This window comes from Hemitrygon akajei, chromosome 4, assembly GCF_048418815.1.
Source record: "Hemitrygon akajei chromosome 4, sHemAka1.3, whole genome shotgun sequence".
Taxonomy (NCBI): Eukaryota; Metazoa; Chordata; class Chondrichthyes; order Myliobatiformes; family Dasyatidae; genus Hemitrygon; species Hemitrygon akajei.
The window spans coordinates 161,523,015-161,545,202 of NC_133127.1; the positions used below are offsets into that span (position 1 = coordinate 161,523,015).

Here is a 22,188-nt window from a genome sequence, read left to right on the forward strand (position 1 = left end):
CTGAGTAGTAATGAGCCAGAGGTTCCCATCATGAATGGGAATGTCGTACTTCTTTGAGGCTTTGAAAACAGACTTGAAACTTTTCAACAGAATACCTGGAAATTTCTTGGAACAATAGAGATTGGGACAGTCTGGTGTCAGTATTGTAGATCATCCATCAGAGCAGACTAATGTGTGATTGGAGCCCGTGAGATGGGTTGATGTTGCCAGTGGCTTTGGAGGATTTTAAACTGTGTTAGCTGTCTCCTCTGATGCCTTCTGTAGCTAGTCCATGTCTTTGAAACACATAAGAGGACAGGGAAGACATCTGCCGCCCAGTAGACCATGTTGGATCTGGGGCCTTAATCTGGCATTCTTCACCAGATACCAAAGGCTACATTGGTGCAATGATGAAATCACCACACTTAACTTTCAATGTCTGCTCTCACTGTGAGGTGGCACCTGAAGATAGTTATGGATCTTTAATGTTAGCCAGTGTTGTGCATTGGTGGTAATTTGGTTGAGGACTGTTATGTTGTTGATGTTAAATGAATCAGTCAGTAATGAAAGGCCATTGATCTGAAACATTACCTCTGTTTTGCTCTGCACAGCTGCCGTTTTTGACTTATTGATCATTTCCAGAACCCGGAAGTTTTTTATTCCATACTTGCAACTCGGAGCTGGTCCTCTGAATGTGCGCTTATAGCGCCACCTAGGAACTAATTCTTGCATCACAGCCTGGATATTTAATTAAAGAAGATGTAAAAACATGTTTAATAAATGAATAATATGGTTTACTAGATATGCCAAGTGTACCACAACTATAAATAACAGACTATGTTAGCTTCAGATAATCTTGTGAGATGATTTACACACATCTACAAAAGGCTTTGGGCTGTCTCTGATCTACTGTGTGACCTCTTCATTTCTGTAGCTGGGTTCTGAATTTCTGGTAAATGGTGACCCCCTTAGATATTGACGATGGGGGCTCATTGTAACTGATGGCTAATCTCTCTCTTTGAAGATGATCATAGCCTGGCACTTTTGTGACATGAATGTTACTTGGCATTCCTCATTTCTGGAGAAGTTTTCTTCCGTCCTGTAGCTGGAATGATACGTGGTCCTGTATTGCTGCTGCATCCAGTGCCTTTAGTCATTTCATGGTGCCTCAATGGAGCGAATCAAAGTGGTTCAAGAATGGCTTGTGTGATGAGATCTTAGGAGGAAGCTGAGAAGGATCTCACTGAATGTGCCTCTAATTTTCCTCCCAGTGGCTACTTAACTAATAATATAGACTCGATCCAATCTGCTGGTTGTGAGATCAACTAGTTCTCCATTATTATGGATTGGCAAAAACATCTCCACAGCCTCCCTCAGCACAGGTGCACCTTGATACTGTGTGCTTAGCCCCTGCTTTACTCACTTTACACCTATGAATGTGATGCCAAGCACAGCTCCAATGCCACATTCATGTTTGCAGATGACATCATTGCCGTTGTCTGAATCAAAGGTGGCGATGAATCTGCATATAGGATGGAGATTGAAAATCTGGCCGAGTGGTGCCACAGCAACTTCTCACTCAATGTCAGTAAGCCCAATGAGATGATTATTGACTTCAGGGGAAGGAAACCAGGGTCCCTGAGGTGGTTCTCATCAGGGGATCAGAGGTGTAGGGCGTTAGCAACTTCAAATCTCTCATTTTTTATCATTTTAGAGGATCTGCTGTGGGGCCTGCACGCAAAAGCATCACAAAGAAAGCAGAGCAGTGTCTCTACTTCCTTAAAAGACTGTGAAGATTCAGCACAACTTCTACAACTTTGACAACCTTCTATAGATGCGTGGTGGAGAGTACAGTAACTGGTTGCACTATGGCCTGGAATGGGAACACTAATGCCCTTGAATGGAAAATCCTACAAAAAGCAACGGATACAGCCCAATCCATCACAGATAAAACCCTCCCACCATGTACATGGAGCACTGTTGCAGGAAGGTAGAATCCATTATCAAAGACCCCCACCATCCAGGCCATGCTCTCTTCTCACTGCTGCCATCATGAAGAAGGTACAAGAGCCTCTGGACCCACGCCACCAGGTTCAGGAACAGTTGGTACCCCTCAACCATCAGGCTCTTGAACCAGAGTGGATAACTTCACTCAACTTCTCTTGCCCCATCACTTAACTGTTCCCACTTTTAGGGCATATTTTGGAGATACAATACAGCAAATATTAATTCCAACAGCAACCTGTAATTTTCAGTCTTTATTTGGGTACACACAAGCTGATAGCTTTGGAGTCACTCAAGAGAGAGGCTCTCTGTTCCAACATCACTGCACATTTTTATATGCTAAAGAACAAAGATAACAGGGCAATGTCTATAGTTACAATACCATCATAATGATTTTTTTGAATTACATATTCAATGTCCTGGTTAAGATTTCACTGTTATGCTGTGAGGTAGTTTATTGTAAAAAGCAGGGTGCCATGCTAAAAAATGTGCTTCGGCTTCGACTGAGATAAGGACCCATGTTGTCCAGCTTTGGAATGTGTGTCAGCCAATCAGGATTGTGGGATGTGAGACAAGGTTCGAGAGAGCTGTGGGGAACAGTTTTCTGAAGGACAGTAGTCTGGTTTGGGGTCTTTTGGCGGGAGCTGTGGAGCGGGACACAAAGGAAGATGCCTCAGGATGCCATTAGATTGGGGAGTCTTCGTTGCAAGAATGGCCTTGTGCAGATGAACGACTCCAAGGAGGAAAGGCCAGTACTCCTGAGAGAGGGCCAGTTTGTTTGAAATGGTCTTCAAGGAGAGCTTGGAGTGTGGCGGGTGCTTTCACATAGACCATGAGTTCAGCATGTGAATAAGAGATACACCCCAGACTACTCCAGAATGAGCTCCAAAGTTTTGTGTATATTGGACTGAATTAACTGTAATGGCCCCTTTAACTTTTCTTTTCTTTTTCTGTAACTGCTTGTTAAAGTTGACAATTTGGTAAATATATCTTCTTTATAATTTTATGCTGGTGCGTGATCTGTCATTTTGGGCTACTGGTAATTGTGTATGGGCAGTACTTACATAGCATTTGCTCAGACTGGGGTTTCTTTGATTGAAACATCACGAGGTTCCTGTTTGGTTGAACCCCAAATCATATCGACCCTAGACATATATTGTTTATGAAAGGACACCTTCTCATTACTGAGTCATGTGGCTGTTAGCAGAGCAGGCTATCGAGCCATCTGTATATGAATCCCTGTATTTTCAAATTTCTACGTTTTCCTACCAATGCACCCAAAATGAGTATTAATTTCTGTGGTGCCTGAGTTGTATTTATGCATTGGGGTGCTGATTGCATTCATGCATATGCAGACATATCAGCTAATTGTGTATTTCCTGGTCTGTAATTTATTTTAAATGCAGCTTCAGGAAGACCATTGTTCAGAAATGCATTTAAAATTAAATCTATAATCCATATTCAGATTTGAAGGCCGGTTGCTGTTGAAATTAATATTTGCAATATTGCATCCTCAAAATATACCCTAAAACCCACAACCTATGTTATCACTTTCAAGGACTCATCATCTCATGTTCCTGATATGTGTAGCTTATTTGTTTAATTATTATTATTTTTTCTCTTTTGTATTTGCACAGTTTTTCATCTTTCCTACACTGCTTGTATGCCCAGTTAATGCAGTCTTTCATTAATTCTGTTATGGTTATTGGATTTATTGAGTATGCCCACAAGAAAATGAATCTCAGAATTGTATATGGTGACATATGTGTACATACTTTGATAATAAATTTACTTTGAACTTTGAACTACTTTATTTTGCCTTGCAAGCATGTAGTTGTGAGTTGAGACTTCACTTAGCTAGCACTTCAGCAATCTTAAGGAATGGTTGGTGCTGGCACCAGCATTCCCTCCTATATTCCTGACTGAATTATGGTTCATCTCCTAGCTTGATAGCAACGTGACCTTAATGCTGCTGGTGGTGTACTTCCTGCTGTAGTTGATGGTCCACGTGTTTGAGGAATACCCAGCTTTGAACTGTCAGACTTGTTCTGAACATATCTCATTTAGCACCATTACAGATCCATGGACAATGGTGGTCTCTTCTACCTGTGCTATGTTGGATGAATGTGCCTGCCATAAGTAGTATAGTGGGGACTAGATCAGGTAAGTCTATCACTCTCATTCATTCATTCACCTCCTGCCATAGTGCCAATCTGGCAGCTTTGCTCTGGGCCTATATATTGCTGTCGTCTTCCATTATTTGGTTGAATTTTAAATATTCTCTAAAATTGCAATCAGGGATGAACAGTAGTCATTGGTGTGTTTCTTGTATTTGCTATGATCGCCCGCAAGAATTAAATCTCAGGGTTGTAATTGGTGACACATATATATACTTTTATAATGAATTTATTTTGAACTTTGAACAAAATGCTGAAGGAACTCACCACATCAGACAGCATCTATAGAGGAGAATAAATGGTGGACGTTGAGTCCTGATGAAAGGTCTCAGCCCAAAACATCAACTGTTTGTTCTACTCCATAGATGCTGTCTGGCCCGATGAATTCCTCCAGCATTTTGTGGTGTGTTACTCTCAATTTCCAGCATCTGCAGAATCTCTTCAGTTTAAGTCTGAACATTAGCCATGATATTATTGAATGGTGGAGCAAACAGAAGGCACTAAATGACGTATTTCTGCTTTCCTTTCCCGTAGTCCGGTCAGAGCTTGGTTCCATGGCGTACTTGATTGAAGATATCCAAAAGCCTCAGGTGGCAGATTTTTTTAACTTCTTCGATGCTGGTCTTAAGCTCGTGCTCTGGGCTGTTGTGAATCCTGCTGCTGAGTTGTTTGATTATGGTGTCCTTGTCATTCATCCTGGCACAGATCACGAATGGAAAATGGAATTTTTTCTTATACAAAACATTTAACTCAGTAAGCTGGGATCTCTGTTCTGCAGTGAGATTGGTTAATCCAGCTTGAGTCTGCTCACCCTGGGATTCAGATGAGAGTATTCCTCTGAACAGATCTCTACCAGCCAGGTCAGGATGACATCGCAAGAGTCCCTCTTTCCCTATCAAACACAAATGGAAGTGGTAGAAAGTTAAAAATCTGACATTTATTAAGATATAGTTTTCAAAATTTTATTTGATTCGCAGTCCTACAGCCTTCGACATACAATGCCTCAAGAAGGTGGCGTGCATCACTGAGGAACATCACCACCTGGAACATGCCCTTTTCTCACCACTACCACCTGGGCAGAGCTACAGTGACCTGAAGGCACTCAACACTTTGGCAACAGCTTCTTGCCCTCTGTCATCAGGTTTCTGGACAGTCCATGAGCTTATAAACTTACCTTGCTAATACTCTAGTTCTCTCTTATCTATCTATCTATCTATCTATTTATTTATTTACTTACTTACTAACTATTTATCCATTCATTTATTTATGTATTTTAATTTATTTGTATTTTCTATGTCTTGCACTGTACAGCTGCCATAAATAACAAATTTCATAGCATTTGTTGGTGATGATAAACCTGATCCTGATTCTGAAATTAAATAGACTTAAAACACCTTAACAAAATCATAAGTAATTGCAAGTACTGTTGGAAAATCCAACGTAGCCATTTTTCTCCACTGAAGTCAGTGGAGGAGAATTCTCGGCACCAGATACAACAAGGTAAGAGGCTCTGTCGATGTGTTGAATAACTTGTAATTCTGTGCCATGCCCACTATTCAGTAGGCTCTCTGAATAGCTGCTTGAAATGTGGCACTTTTGCTTGGTGTGCGTGTGTGGAAACCTCGGCCTTGGTGGTGCTTACTGGGTGAAATGTCAGCCGTTCTTTAGGAGCTGTTAGCAATTTTCTGCAAAACTCAGGCAATGCAAATTATTGCCATGTAATAGGAACAGTGCACCACCTGCTGGCCGATTAACATTTTATGGACAAGATTTCTCGAATTTATATTCAAGTGCTTAATGCAATCAGGAGAATATATTACATATATTCATGGAATTAAATTAAAATACTAAATGTATAATTCTCTATAATTATTACATTTGGTGATTAACTTCATCTATTGGATGAGATCAAAATGAAGCCTATTTTTCTGTACTGAAGTAATAGTTGAAATAAATGTTGAACCACTTCTTGCAGAGAAGAATGTTTTCATGAGCAGAGTGTCAGAGACTAAGTTTTTTCTAGAACACCTGCATGGTAAAGTATTTCAGACAATAACTGTTTTGTGTTAATTCCACTGTTTATTTTTCAGTGGGTGATGCTTGGATAGAAATTCTGTAGGTTAATAACATACCCAGACTGATCTCCTCAGCTGCTGACTAGGCCTCATATCATCCCAGGAATTGCTGCTTGTCTCTTTCTAGAGCTCAAGTCTCATTCACACCCTCAGACCACTTCCCAACTCTGTTGACTTGGTGTTTCTGGTCTCTTCTACCTGGCTTCAACTTACTCCACTTCAGCGTTATCAACATTCACTCCATAGTCTTGGGTTTTCTCTCAGTTCATCACACTGCCTTCAACTGTCGTCGTGTGAAAACCACAACTGATATATTGTTAAATCATAGTGTTGGTTTTCAACCAAGTGTAACTCCCTCACCAGGCTCATATGCAAACTTGGCTCACTGGCTTGCTCTGCTAACAGCCACGGGACTCTGCGGTGAGGAGGCCACCTTTCATAAACAATATATGTCTAGGCAACAGACTCAAAATGCTGGAGGAACTCAGCAGGCCAGGCAGCATCTATGGAAAATTGATGTTTTGGGCCAAAACCCTTCGGCAGGACCTTTTGTTGCTTGGATTTCCGGCATCTGAAGATTTTCTCTTGTTTGAGATTTGAATATATGTCTCGGGTTGGTATGTTTTGGGGTTCAACCAGACAGGAACATAGTGATGTTCCAATTAAAGAAACCTCAATTCAAGTGAAAGCTGTGGAAGTACTGCCTGTACACAATTGTCGGTCAGCAAGAAATAACAGATAGAGCACTGCATAGGATTATAAAGAAAGTGAATTTGCAAGTTTTAGCTTTACTGATCAGCTAGTAGGAAAAGAAAAGAAAAAAAATAAAAGGGCCTATTATAATTAAACCAGTCCAATTGTACACGTAAAGTTGGTGCTCATCCTTGAGTTGTCATTTTACTCACACGCTGCACGAAAGCACACACCACGTTCCGAACTTCGCTTGAAATCCATCTTGAACAAATGGGCTCTCTCTTGGGACAACTGGCCCTTCCTCCTTGAAGCCATTAATCTGCACAGAGCGCCTCGCGCCACATGGATGCTCCTTCCCATGGCATTCTCAGCCATCTTCCCTCCTGTCGTACCTCACAGCTTCCGCTAAAAAGCCCCGTGAGCCATACTATCCATCGTCAAAACTCTCTCCGCCTTGTTTTCACTAGAACTTTTCCCTGATTCCACCAACCTGATTGGCTGACACAACATTCCTAAGCGGAACAGCAGGGTCCTTATCTTTAGCCAAAACCAAAACATTCTACCAGCAGGACACACTGCTTTTGCAGAAAACTGCTGAAATGAAATACCTACAGCACAACAGTATAAATCTTAACCAAGGCATTGCGCAGGTATATGTGAGTATAGAAATAAAATAGGTCCCATGTTCCAGCAGATGGAGCAAGTGATCATGATTCACATAAGGCTCCTTTTATCCTATTGTAATGAATATTGTCAAAATATCAGTCCACTCCCTTCTCCCTCCTGCAACAGTTTAACTTCTATTTGAATATATTAAATTGCTTGCCCCAATTATTCCTGTGCAGCAAATTCCACATTGTAGCGTTAATACCAAAAATGCTGGAAATATTCAGCATGTCAGGCAGCATCTATTGAAAGAGGAACACAGAAATGTTTCAAGCCAGAGATCCTTCATCAACATTGGTAAAGTGAGAGACAAGTTTTAAGCTGCTTGAAGGGCGAGAGTGAGATGGATGGGCTGAATGGAATATTGCTGACCAGCTGAGGCCAGATTTGTCCAGGTAATTGCAATATTTTATGGGGCCATCTCATTGGAGAGAGTGCAAATAAATCAAAAGACACATTAAAACTGTTTAATGAGATCAGCAACAGGAAACCAGATGCAGAAGTTCAAGTTCAAGTTTAATTGGCATTCAATCATACATGAATAGCCATGAACACAGCCAAACGAAACAGCGTTCCTCTGGGGCCAAGGTGCCAAACATAGTAACAACAGCCGTACACAGTATAGCACGTATAGCACAATAAGGCATATATAGCACATACAAGATAGTGGAATAAACATACAGTTACATAAAAATATAGATTTGCTGGAAATTCCCAACAGATCAGACAATGCGTGTGGAGAGAGAAAACCTGAGTTAATATTGTTTGCTCCCTCCACAGATGGTAACAGATCTATCGGGCATTTCCAACATTCTCCTTTTGGTTTCAGTTTCAGCAATGGCTACAATTTGCAGTTTTAATTTGTCTCTTTGTTCCAATCTCTCTCTGAATCTGCCTTCATTAATCTATTAACCATTCTCCCTCTCAGCCCCAATCTTCTGCCTTCTCCCCATAACCCATCATGTCCTGACTAATCAAAAATGCCTCAGCCTTAAATATAGCCATTGCTTTGGCCTCCACAACAGCTGCCAAAGGCAATGAATTTCACAGATCCACCACTCTCTGGTTAAAGAAATTCTTTTTCATCTTCATTCTAAAAGGACTCCCCTCTATTTTGAGGCTGTGTCCTCTGGTCCTAAACTCTCCCACCATTGGAAACATCCTCTCCACATCCACTCTATTGAGGTCTTTCAACATTTGATAAGTTTCAATGAAGTCACCCTTTACTCTTCTGAATTCCAGTGAATACAGGCCCTGAGCCACCAAACACTCCTCATATGACAAGGCTTTCAATCCGGAATTATTTTCGTGAACCTTCTTCAACATCCTTTCTTAGATAATGTGCCCAGAACTGCTTACAATACTCCATGAGGCCTCACCAGCGCCTAATAAAGGCTTAACATTGCATGCTTGCTTTTATATTCTAGTCCTCATGAACTGAATGCTAACATCACATTTGCCTTCCTCACACCAATTCACCCTGCAAATTAACTATCAGGGAAACCTGCACGAGGACTACCCAGTCCCTTTGCACATCAGATTTTTGCATTTTCTCTCCGCTTAGAGAGAAATGCTTTTATTTCTTCTACCAAAGTGCTTGTCCATATACTTCCGGACACTGTATTCTATCTGCCACTTCTTTGCCCATTCTCTTAATCTGTCCAAGTCCTTCTATAGCCTCAATACTTCCTCAAATCTACCTGCCCCTCCACCTATCTTTGCATTGTCCATGAACTTGTCCACAAAGCCATCAATTCCATCATCCAAATTAATCCAAGATACTGACTTCCAGTATTATTCTTGACCATGATTTTAACTCATCTTTCAGTGCCTCAATCTTATTTCCATTATTGTAATCAGTGCTCCAGGATTCTATGTGTTTGACATAATTCCTATATTTTTCAGTTTGTTCCCTTCTTCTAAAAATGAAGTGAATTGTTTTGCTTTCCTATGTCTCAATAACCTGATTTAGCACTTGGTAAAATCTGCATATCCGGATTCTAAGATTACCAATCTGATACTTTTCTGGGAATCAATAAAGAATTCCGATGTTTGATGAAAATCAGTGATCTGATCAGAGCTATACAGTATGTGATGATGGAAATCTGATGGGTTAAGGCCATTATGTGAGAGGTGGATCTCATTAAGACAGGACTGTGCTTTTTTTTCTCTTTTACTGTCTGTTTGTGCACAGCTCCCATCAAAGATACTCAAAGTTTTTGTTGCCTCCCCAGAAGTCTGTGAGGGTGTGACATTTTTTCCCCCCAGATTCTAAGAATACCCTTGAAACAATTTCTCCGTTCTCCTGGAAAGCCCTCGCTGTGATGGAGCTTGGAAAAGGTTTGCTTCATGGTTTTGATGTCAAAGGTGTCTGCAGTGAAGTTGTTTGAATCTGATCAGATGTTGTGGCCGGAAGAGATCACAAAGGTAGGTTTGCTGATTCTGCCAATGGAATTTTATTTTGGTGCTAGTTTCCTCCATTTCAATGTGCTTATTACAGGCTGACAATGCCCTTGCCGTACATAGGAGGGGATACAATCTGAAGACCATGGGCTTCGTGCCGTGTATGAAGTCTTGCCTTCTGTTTGGTAGATGGTGGTACTGGCACACTGGCAGTTGGATGGATTTCATCACTAACGTCTGCTTTTCTATGAATTGGCTCCTGAAGTATTTGTAATGATCCATTCAACCAGACTCTATGTTATGTTTGTGGCACTGGGGAGCCAGGTGGCCACGAATAACACACATGAGAGACGGAGAAATGTGCTGCTGTTTATTTTGCTTGCAAGACATCTACCAAGAATGCCCTTTCACATTACATTCAGAACGTAATCCACAGGAAAATTTGACAGCAACCCGTAAGGATCGAAATATACATGAATACATAACATGTACCTTCCCCTTTATTTTAAAGTTTTCACCCCTTCTCATATACAGGCCAACTCCTGAACTATTAACATTAAATGGAGTAGTTATCAAATTCAACCAGCAACAAAAGACATTTTTTTTCCAAACCAGGCAGAGGGCAGACTGCCTCTATTCCCTGACATGACCTTGGGAATTATTCTGCCCGATGTGATGAGGTTTAGTCACTAACTGAGAGTTTCAATCTGTCTGGCAGACGCCTGTTCCTGTGAGGGTACTAAAAACCTGGGGATGACGCCAAATTCATTCTATCTCCTGGTGGTGTCTGTATATATCTTGGCTTGGATACTGCACTAGGCAGCACAGAAAGCACAGGTGCTGGAGGGGCACTGGCTGTGTCAGTTGTTCCTAATGGCAGACATCCCACCCTGCAAAAACTCATTTCAGGGAGGTAGCCCCACCACCGCCGCCTCCTGCAACCCCATATCCCCCTCCCCCAGTCGGCCTCCAAGGGTGTATGTACACAGGACATTTGATTATGTAAGAACACAACAATTTATTTGATCACATATTGCAAATAGCTTTTCTATTTCTTTTGCAAATTTCCCTTGTACTGTGATGTGGCTCAAACTTTCCTTGTACTGTGATGTGGCTTGCTTGGCAGATTTGAGCATTTTGCCGGAAGTCTCAACCTCATAGCAGTCTGTGTCAATAGTCTCTGTACCCATAGAAAGGGTGCAGAGGAGATTTACAAGGATGTTGCCTGGATTGGGGAGCATGCCTTATGAGAATAGGTTGAGTGAACTTGGCCTTTTCTCCTTGGAGCGACGGAGGATGAGAGGTGACCTGATAGAGGTGTACAAGATGATGAGAGGTATTGATCATGTGGATAGTCAGAGGCTGAAATGGTTGCCACAAGAGGACACAGGTTTAAGGTGTTGGGGAGTAGGTACAGAGGAGATGTCAGGGGTAAGTTTTTTACTCAGAGAGTGGTGAGTGCATGGAATGGGCTGCCAGCAACGGTGGTGGAGGCAGATACGATAGGGTCTTTTAAGGGGCTTTTAGATAGGTACATGGAGCTTAGTAAAATAGAGGGCTATAGTTAAGCCTATTAATTTCTAAGGTAGGGACATGTTTGGCACAATTTTGTGGGCCGAAGAACCTGTATTGTGCTGTAGGTTTTCTTTGTTTCTATGTTTCTTTCAATGAGTTTGTTAATTTTGCAGGACATTAAACTGAACTGATGGACAATGAAAGAGAGAGAGAGAGGTCGACTGTAAAGCCCGCCCACAGAGAAAACTGATAGGTCTACTTAGCACAAAGAGAGACCAATCAAGATGCTCCCTCTATCACTCTCTCACTACATCTGTCACTCTCTCTCTCCCTCTCGCTCGCTCTCAAAAAAAATCTATTTTCGGGATATTGTATATAAATTGCAGGCGTCAGGGAGCCGCTATCAATTTGTGGGAGACTCTCGGAACTTCCGGGAGAGGTGGGATGTCTGTAATGGAGGATTTTCAGTTGTTTCAGAATCCTGTCCCATTTCCACAACTGGATCTAGACTGGTCAGTTTGTGCTGGTCTTGTAGCATCCTAGGTTTGAAGGTGCTCACAGTCATTTTTCATAGTAATGGGTAAGTCATCCCAATTGCTTTGCACTCTGTTAGCCTGCTCAGGATCTGGTCCATTGCTCACTGAAAAAGTACAGGAGATACCAAATGGTCGCCTTCGATACCTGAACATTCCTTTGTGAGAAACTTTACTCAACAATTCCTGTCACTCTGGCTCCACGTGCATCTGCGAGTGTACACATCAGACTTCCAGTATAACTCGGAGTCCTGCCATGTGCAGAAGTTCGCTGATGACACGGCCATAGTGGGGTGTGTCAGGAATGGACAGGAGGAGGAGTATAGGAAACTGATACAGGACTTTGTGATATGGTGCAACTCAAACTACCTGCGTCTCAATATCACCAAGACCAAGGAGATGGTGGTGGACTTTAGGAGATCTAGGCCTCATATGGAGCCAGTGATCATTAATGGAGAATGTGTGGAGCAGGTTAAGACCTACAAATATCTGGGAGTACAGTTAGACGAGAAGCTTGACTGGACTGCCAACACAGATGCCTTGTGCAGGAAGGCACAGAGTCGACTGTACTTCCTTAGAAGGTTGGCGTCATTCAATGTCTGTAGTGAGATGCTGAAGATGTTCTATAGGTCAGTTGTGGAGAGCGCCCTCTTCTTTGTGGTGGCGTGTTGGGGAGGAAGCATTAAGAAGAGGGACGCCTCACGTCTTAATAAGCTGGTAAGGAAGGCGGGCTCTGTCGTGGGCAAAGTACTGGAGAGTTTAACATCGATAGCTGAGCGAAGGGCGCTGAGTAGGCTACGGTCAATTATGGAAAACTCTGAACATCCTCTACATAGCACCATCCAGAGACAGAGAAACAGTTTCTGCGACAGGTTACTATCGATGCAATGCTCCTCAGACAGGATGAAGAGGTCAATACTCCCCAATGCCATTAGGCTTTACAATTCAACCGCCAGGACTTAAGAACTTTTTAAACGCTATTATTAATGCTTTTTGAGATAGTGATTTAGATGCATATCATATTTTTACTGAGTTAAGTATTGTATGTAATTAGTTTTGCTACAACAAGTGTATGGGACATTGGAAAAAAAGTTGAATTTCCCCATGGGGATGAATAAAGTATCTATCTATCTATCTATCTATCTAAATGTCTGTCCTCTGACAATTGTGCAAAAAGGTCATCAGTGACGGGGAGAGGGTATTAATCAGCCATAAGAACCGGGCTAATGGTTACCTTGAGATCTCCAAAAACCCTTAATGACCCATTCCTTTTTAGGACAGGAACCACTGGAGTCACCCATTTACTTACACACACTGGTTCCAATACCTTACTCTGGACCAGTCTTTCCTTTATCTTTGGTTTGAGAGTATATGAAAAACATCTTGCTTTCAGGCATTTGGGTGTTCTGTCAAACTTAAAAGCCAGCTTAACAGTGATTCCTGCCATACTGTCCAGTTCTCTTCAACACCTCTTGTAGTCTTGTGCTCCCACCAATCAGGCTGAGCTTGAGCTGCTCCACAAGCGGCCCAGAAGTGCTGGATAACGACCTTTAACAATGGAATGGAAGTTTCTTTCTCTGTTTGTTAATCTCCACTGTAACACGCACTATTCCTCTCACTGGAGCAATCGCACCAGTGGAAGTCTTTTGGGTAAACCTTGTCTTTTCTGGGGTAAGAGGCTGCAATTTCCCCTTGCAAATTGTCTCTGGCACCAGCGATCCTGCAGCACCCGCATCCTCGCTGTGGCCCCATCCAGCTGCAGGGTCATCCAATAGCTATCTCTGTGTCCTGAAACAGATAAAACACACAACGCTTCTCTACCACAGAGTGAGAGTCACTCAGTTCATCCTCAGTGTGCTGCATCTTGTTCACATTTATCTTTTTGTTTTTCCAAAAGCCATTTCTCTTCATTACAGTGTCTTTTTACTTTTGCAGACATGTTCAATTTGTCCCTTTTTGCCATAGTTTCAGCAATTTTAATCCTCATACCAGCATTCTTTTGCTGAATGCCCAGTTTTGCCACAATGGTAACATTGATTACCAACAGGTGTCTTATTCTTAAAGTCAGTAGAAACTTTATAAACTTGGGAAGATGCACCTAATAGCTGTTCTTCTTTAGCTGCCATCTCCATGGATGAGCTGGGTTTATAGCCATTCAGGGAGGAGTGTGGTGTATTTTCAGTAATTGCATAACTATATTGTTTGATTAAACATTCTTTATTTGCGTAATTCATAATGGGTTATATGTAAGAAGTACGTGAATGAGATATGTCATTATGTCACCATGTTATATGTGCGTGTTTCACTAAATAGAAACTAAGTGGATACATTCATCCTGGCTCCTGTGTTTTTCTTTCAATTAGTTTCTGGCATTATAAAACATAACAAAAGTAGACTGCATGATAAATTAAATGTTTTATCACCCATCACAATCAGAAATGTTGGAACATGACTATCATCTGAAATCCGATCTGCGTGCAAAATTTTTCAAATCTTTCGGGATATGAATTCCAAGACTCTGTCATTTTGTCATTTGGCCCCATACTTCCAAACATTGTCACAATTTTCAAACACAATTACATTTCACAAAAGTTGACTAGACTTATCCATTTCTCTCTCTCTCTCTCCCCCCCCCCCTCTTATTTGTTCTATTTATCCATCCCACTTTCATTCTCTCCCCTCACCATGCTTCCTGCAGCCATTTTCTTATGGAGAGCAGTGTCTTCTCTTCACTCACCCACATTACGCAGCAGCACACCACCAGCCTTGTACCCAGATTTTTCTTGCCATCGGAAGCAAAACAAAAAATATTATGTGAGGACGTCACCTCGTTGCCAGGTATTATGTTTGTGGCACTGGGAAGCCGGGTGGCCGTGAATAACACACACGAGAGACAGAGAGGTGAGGAACAAATGTGCTAATGTTTATTTCGCTTGGAAGTCATCTACCCAGAATGTTCTCTCTCATTACAATCAGAATGTAATACACAGGGAAGCTTGACAGCAAACAGTAAGGGGCAAAATATACATGAATACATAATACTTTGTCCATGGATGTTGATTTTTAGAAACACAAAGCAGTCTTATGTTTAGGGTAAGCTGATGAAAGACCCTTGTACTATGGATATTTAGTGTGAGGCTCATCTTCAAATACACTTAGTAAGCAAAAGAATTCCCAAAATGCTTTGGAGCTCTTATAAAGCTCCACCGATCACTTTCTATAAAGTTAAATCAAGCGACATAGGCAATAATAGGGCTTGGCTTCCAGATGAACTCAATGCTTCCTTTGACCATCAAAACATGGAGGAACCAACACAAACTCTCACAGCCCCCGAGGATCATGGAACATCTACAGCACATTACAGGCCCTTTGGCCCACAATGTTGTGCCGACCATGTAACCTACTCCAAGAATTATCTAGAATTCCCTTACCACATAGCCCTCTATTTTTCTAAGTTGCATGTACCTAACTAAGAGGCTCTTAAAAGACCCTATTTTATCCACTTCCACTCTTGCCTAAGGAGTTTTTAAGTGACCAACCAATTGGGAGCGGAGGAGCTGAAGACAGCCGGCCAGCTAGCGCACTATAAAAGAAGGTTCGTCTAGCAAAGTGGCCATCATCGTGGTAGCCATCGTCAGAGTGGACTGAGTCAGAGTGGGACGGCTTTGGCTCAACAGGCTTCGGTGTGAACAGGCAGAGGCGAGGGTAGGTTCCGGTAAGTTGCTGTTGTTTTTTTATCTCATTCAATTTCTTTTTTTAACTAGTAAGTTTAGAGCGAATGGCAGGCAGGATGTTGGAATGCTCCTCTTGCAGGATGTGGGAATCGGGGTGACCTCTGGTGTCCCTGGCAATGACACCTGCAGGAAGTGCATCCAGCTGCAGCTCCTAACAAACAGCGTTAGGGAACTGGAGCAGGAGCTGGATGATCTCAGGAGAATGAGGAGTTTATAGATAGTAGTTTCAGGGAGGTAGCTATGCCAAGGGAGCAGTGCACAGCTAATTGGGTTACCATCAGGCGAGGAAAGGGGAAAGGGCAGGCAGAGCAGGGTTCCCCTGTGGCCATTCCCCTCAACAACAACTATACCGATTTGGATACTGTTGGGGGGATGACCTACCTGGGACAAGCTGCGGCAACTGGATCTCTGGCACTGATTCTGATTCTGCAGTGCAGAAGGGAGGGAGGCAGAAGAGGAGAGTGGTAGTGATAGGGGACTCGATAGTTAGAGGTACAGAAAGGAGGTTCTGTGGTCGCGACAGAGATGCCTGGTTGGTTTGTTGCCTCCCGGGTGCCAGGGTCAGGGATGTCTCTGATCGCGTGCACAGCATTCTGAAGTGGGAGGGTGAGCAGCCAGATGTCATGGTACAAATTGGTACCAATGACGTAGGAAGAAAGAATGAGGAGGTCCTGCAGAGTGAGACAGAGAGCTTGGTAGGAAGTTAAAAAGCAGGACCTCGAGGGTAGTAATCTCAGGATTGCTGCCTGTGCCACGTGCCAGTGAGGGTAATTGTAGGATGCTCTGGAGAATGAACACATGGCTGAGGAACTGGTGTAGGGGGCAGGGTTTCAGATCTTTGGATCATTGGGACCTCTTCTGGGGCAGGTGGGACCTGTACAAGAGAGACGGGTTACACCTGAACTACAGGGGGACCAATATCCTTGCAGGAAGGTTTGCTAGTGCTGTTGGGGAGGGTTTAAACTAGATTTGCATGGGGGATGGAAACCAGAGTGACAGAGCAGATAGTGGAGCGGGGGGTGAAAATAAATTATGTTAAAAGTTCATACAGAGCCACAAATAGAAGAGTTGTGTGTGGTGGTAATCATGTTCTGATGTGTGTCTATTTCGATGCGAGGAGTATTGTGGGGAAGGCAGACGAGCTGAGGGTGTGGATTGACACATGGAATTTTGACATTATAGCCGTTAGTGAAACTTGGCTACAGGAGGGGCAGGACTGGCAGCTTAATGTTCCAGGGTTCTGATGTTTCAGGACGTGATAGAGGCAGAGGGATGAAGGGTGGGGGGGGGGGGGGCGGTGGCATTGCTAGTCAGGGAAAATGTTACAGCTGTGCTCAGGCAGGACAGATTAGAGGGATTGTCTACTGAGGCCATATGGGTGGAGCAGAGAAACAGGAAAGGTATGACCACATTAATGGGGTTGTATTATAGACCACTCAATAGTCAGAGAGAATTGGAGGAGCAAATCTGCAGAGAGATAGCAGACAACTGCAGGAAACATAAAGTTGTGATAGTAGGGGATTTTAATTTTCCACATATTGATTGGGACTCCCATACTGTTAAAGGTCTAGACGGGCTAGAGTTTGTAAAATGTGTTCAGGAAAGTTTTCTAAATCAATATATAGAGGTACCAACTAGAGAGGATGCAATATTAGATCTCCTATTAAGAAACGAGTTAGGACAAGTGACGGAAGTGTGTGTAGGGGAACACTTTGGTTCCAGTGATCATAACACCATTAGTTTCAACTTGATCATGGATAAAGATAGATCTGGTCCTTGGGTTGAGGTTCTAAACTGGAAAAAGGCCAAATTTGAAGAAATGAGAAAGGATCTAAAAAGCGTAGATTGGGTCAGGTTTGTTCTCTGGCAAGGATGTGATTGGTAAGTGGGAGGCCTTCAAAGGAGAAATTCTGAGAGTGCAGAGTTTGTATGTTGGCTTAAAGGATATTGGTTTAATCTCTGGCAGGATTAAAGGCAAAGTGAATAAGAATAAGGAACCTTGGTTTTCTAGGGATATTGGTGGTGGCATCCGTCGGTCTCAAGAGACCACGGATCTGCGCCTGGAATTTCCAGGGCGCAGGCCTGGGCAGGGTTGTATGGGAGACAGGCAGTTGCCCAAGCTGCAGGCCTTCCCCTCTCCACGCCACCGATGTTGTCCAAGGGAAGGGCACTAGGACCCCTGCAGCTTGGCACCAGTGTTGTCACAGAGCAATGTGTTGTTAAGTGCCTTGCTCAAGGTCACAAACACGCTGTCTCAGCTGAGACTCAAACCAGTGACCTTCAGGTTACTAGTCTGATGCCTTGCCCACTAGGCCACACGCCAACACCAGGGATATTGGAACTCTGATAAAGAAGAAGAGAGAGATGTATGATGTGTATAGGAAATAAGGTGCTTGAGGAGTATAAAAAGTGCAAGAAAATACTGAAGAAAGAAAACAGGAGGGCTAAAACAAGACATGAGGTTGTTTTGGCAGTCAAGGTGAAGGATAATCCTAAGAACTTCTGCAGGTATATTAAGAGCAAAAGGACAGTAAGGGATAAAATTGGTCCTCTTGAAGATCAGAGTGGTCAGCTATGTATGGAACCAAAAGAAATGGGAGAGATATTAAATGGGTTTTTTGCATTTGTATTTACTAAGGAAACTGGCAAGGAGTCTATGGAAATAAGGCAAATAAGTAGTGAGGTCATGGAACTTATACAGATTAAAGAGGAGGAGGTGCTTGCTGTCTTGAGGCAAATCAAAGTAGATAAATCCCCAGGACCTGACAGAGTATTCCCTCAGACCTTGAAGGAGGCTAAAGTTGAAATTGCAGGGGCCCTGGCAGAAATATTTAAAATGTCGATATCCACGGGTGATGTGCTGGTGGACTGGAGGACTCATGTTGTTCCATTGTTTAAAAAAGGCTCTAAAAGTAATCCGGGAAATTATAGGCTGATAAGTTTGATGTCAGTAGTAGGTAAATTATTGGAATGAGTACCAAGAGATAGGATCTACAAGTATTTGGATAGACAGGGACTTAGAGAGAGTCAACATGGCTTTGTGCATGGTAGGTCATGTTTAACCAATCTGTTAGAGTTTTTCGAGGAGATTACCAGGAAAGTGGATGAAGGGAAGGCAGTGGATGTTGTCTACATGGACTTCAGTAAGGCCTTTGACAAGGTCCCACATGGGAGGTTAGTTAGGAAGATTCAGTCACTAGGTATACATGGAGAGGTAGTAAATTGGATTAGACATTGGCTCAATGGAAGAAGCCAGAGAGTGGTAGTGGAGGATTGCTACTCTGAGTGGAGGCCTGTGACTAGTGGTGTGCCACAGGGATCAGTGCTGGGTCCATTGTTATTTGTCATCTATATCAATGATCTGGATGATAATGTGGTAAACTGGATCAGCAAATTTGCTGATGATACAAAGATTGGAGGTGTAGTGGACAGTGAGGAAGGTTTTCAAAGCTTGCAGAGGGATTTGGATCAGCTGGAAAAATGGGCTGACAAATGGCAGATGGGGTTTAATGCAGACAAGTGTGAGGTATTGCACTTTGGAAGGACAAATCAAGGTAGAACATACAAGGTAAATGGTCGGACACTGAGGAGTGCAGTAGAACAGAGGGATCTGGGAATACAGATACATAATTCCCTAAAAGTGGCGTCATAGGGTCGTAAAGAGAGTTTTTGGCACATTGGTCTTTATAAATCAAAGTATTGAGTATAAGAGTTGGAATGTTTTGGTGAGGTTGTATAAGAAATTGGTGAGGCCGAATATGGAGTATTGTGTGCAGTTTTGGTCACCTAATTACAGGAAGGATATTAATAAGGTTGAAAAAGTGCAGAGAAGGTTTACAAGGATGTTGCTGGGACTTGTGAAACTGAGTTATAGAGAAAGGTTGAATAGGTTTGGACTTTATTCCCTGGAGTGTAGACGAATGAGGGGAGATTTGATAGAGGTGTATAAAATTATGATGGGTATAGATAGAGTGAATGCAAGCAGGCTTTTTCCACTGAGGCTAGGGGAGAAAAATACCAGAGCGCATGGGTTAAGGGTGAAAAGGGAAAAGTTTAAAAGGAACATTAGGGGGAGCTTCTTCATAGAGAGAGCAGTGGGAGTGTGGAATGAGCTTCCAGTTGAAGTGGTGAATGCAGGCTCACTTCTAACATTTACGAACAAATTGGACAGGTACATGGATGAGAGGGGTATGGAGGGATATGGTCTAGGTGCAGGTCAGTGGGACTAGGCAGAAAAATGGTTTGGCACAGCCAAGCAGGGCCAAAAGGCCTGTTTCTGTGCTGTAATGTTCTATGGTTCTAAGTGACTTGAACCTGTTCCAGTTTGACTACTGGAGCAACAGGTCCACAGCAGATGCCAACTCATTGGCTTTTCACTCAATCCTGGGACATCTGGACAGCAAAGATTCATACACCAGGATGCTCTTTATTAACTACAGCTTGACATTTAATACCATCATCCTCTCAAAACTAATCAATAAGCTTCACTACCTTGGCCTCAATACATCCTCATGCAATTGGATGCTCCATTTCCTCACTTGCAGACGTCAGTCCGTTCAGATTGGCAACAACATCTCCATGATCTCCATCAGCACAGGTGCACCACAAGACTGTGTCCTTACCCCCCTGCTCTACTCACTTTATACTTATCGCTGTGCAGCTAAGGACAGCTTCAATGACATATTCAATTTTGCTGATGATACCATTGTCATAGACCAAATCAAAGGTGGTGACAAAACAGTATCTAGGAAGGAGATTGAAAATCTGGCTGAGCGGTGACACAACAACAACCCTTACTCAATGTCAGTAAGACCAAGGAGTTGATTATTAACTTAAGGATGAGGAAACCAGAGGAACAGGAGCCAGTCTTCATCACGGAATCAGAGGTGGAGAGGGTCAGCAACTTACAATTCCTTGGTGTTATTATTTTGGAGGACCTGTCCTGGGCCCAGCATGTAAGTGCAATTTACAAAAAGCACAGCAGCGCCTCCACTTTCTTAGGAGTTTGCAAAGATTTGGCACGACACATAAAAGTTTGACAGACTTCTGTAGATGTATATTGGAGAGTATCACAGCCTGGTATGGAAACACCAATGCCCTTGAACAGAAAATCCTACAAAAAGTAGAGGATAGGGCCCAGTCCATCACTTTAATTACAAGACTTCTGCAGAACACAAGCACCAGAATTACATAGCCAAGTGTCTACATGTGTTCAATAGTGATAAACCATGGTAATTCAAAATGAAACAGGTGTTTCATTTCTTCCTAGGTTAAGTTAACAATCAATTTATTCTTGTTTACGCTTGTGTATTGTAAAATGACAATAAACAATCTTGAATCTTGAAATTTGAATGTAGGTTTCTAGTATTCATGGTTTCTCTTACCTTTAGTAAGAAATATTTAACTTTGTGCATTCAATATTGATTTTGTTCTGGCTCTTGCTGCAAACAAATGATTATCATGTTCTGAGGCTCTGCTGACTATGTAAATAATTGTGATTTTCCTTTCAGTTTTAGTACAGAATATTATTTTGCTTTTATTTTAACCCTCATGATAAACAATAAAACCTTGTCACAGTGGTGTTCAGCTGGAAATTTGGGGAGTTTCTATTTAACATGATCTTACGTGCATAAGTTCAGATTTTAAATAAATGGGGTAGAACATTCTTGTTTACTTACCAGATGAAGGCAATAAATCTATGAAGTCTCCAAATGCTTTTTCCAAAGCATCCAAACTTGTAAAAGGACGATTAGTCCAAACTGTAGCTGCAATCAGTGGGCATCTCTCAATCGCGTTCCCAAACTTGTCAACAAACTCTTCATAATCCATAGAGTTAAAGATGTGTATCTCCATGACTGTTGCCTGGCTGTTTCACAGAGCAGAATGCAAAGAGCCCGAAATGAACTCTATTTACTTTCAGTAACTGTGAACGTGAGGCTAATGCCCCTTCAGAGAGCAAATCACCTCTTGCCCTGGAGCTGGCAATGTTTGGGCAATCTGCTATTTCTAAACCTGCACATTTTCAGTTCTGTGAGGCAGGTGGAATTGGTGGTCAGCTCGGTCTGTGAGAAGTTTAGATGAACAAAATCTGTACCATATCTTTGTGATATGGTGCAACTCAAACTACCTGCGTCTCAATATCACCAAGACCAAGGAGATGGTGGTGGACTTTAGGAGACCTAGGCCTCATATGGAGCCTGTGATCATTAATGGAGAATGTGTGGAGCAGGTTAAGACCTACAAGTATCTGGGAGTACAGTTAGACGAGAAGCTAGACTGGACTGCCAACACAGATGCCTTGTGCAGGAAGGCACAGAGTCGACTGTACTTCCTTAGAAGGTTGGCGTCATTCAATGTCTGTAGTGAGATGCTGAAGATGTTCTATAGGTCAGTTGTGGAGAGCGCCCTC

General features: G+C 42.5%; 1 protein-coding gene across 1 annotated transcript; it reads right to left on the reverse strand.

Moving 5' to 3' along the window:
* Positions 1 to 4,564: 4,564 nt before the first annotated feature.
* urad (ureidoimidazoline (2-oxo-4-hydroxy-4-carboxy-5-) decarboxylase) lies at positions 4,565 to 21,660 on the reverse strand. The gene is made up of 2 exons (XM_073043813.1): positions 21,458 to 21,660; positions 4,565 to 5,052 (listed from the first exon to the last, which is right to left on the reverse strand). The coding sequence occupies exons 1-2, from the start codon at positions 21,630 to 21,632 to the stop codon at positions 4,700 to 4,702; spliced, it is 528 nt and encodes a 175-aa protein (XP_072899914.1). The 5' UTR covers positions 21,633 to 21,660; the 3' UTR covers positions 4,565 to 4,699.
* Positions 21,661 to 22,188: the final 528 nt, after the last annotated feature.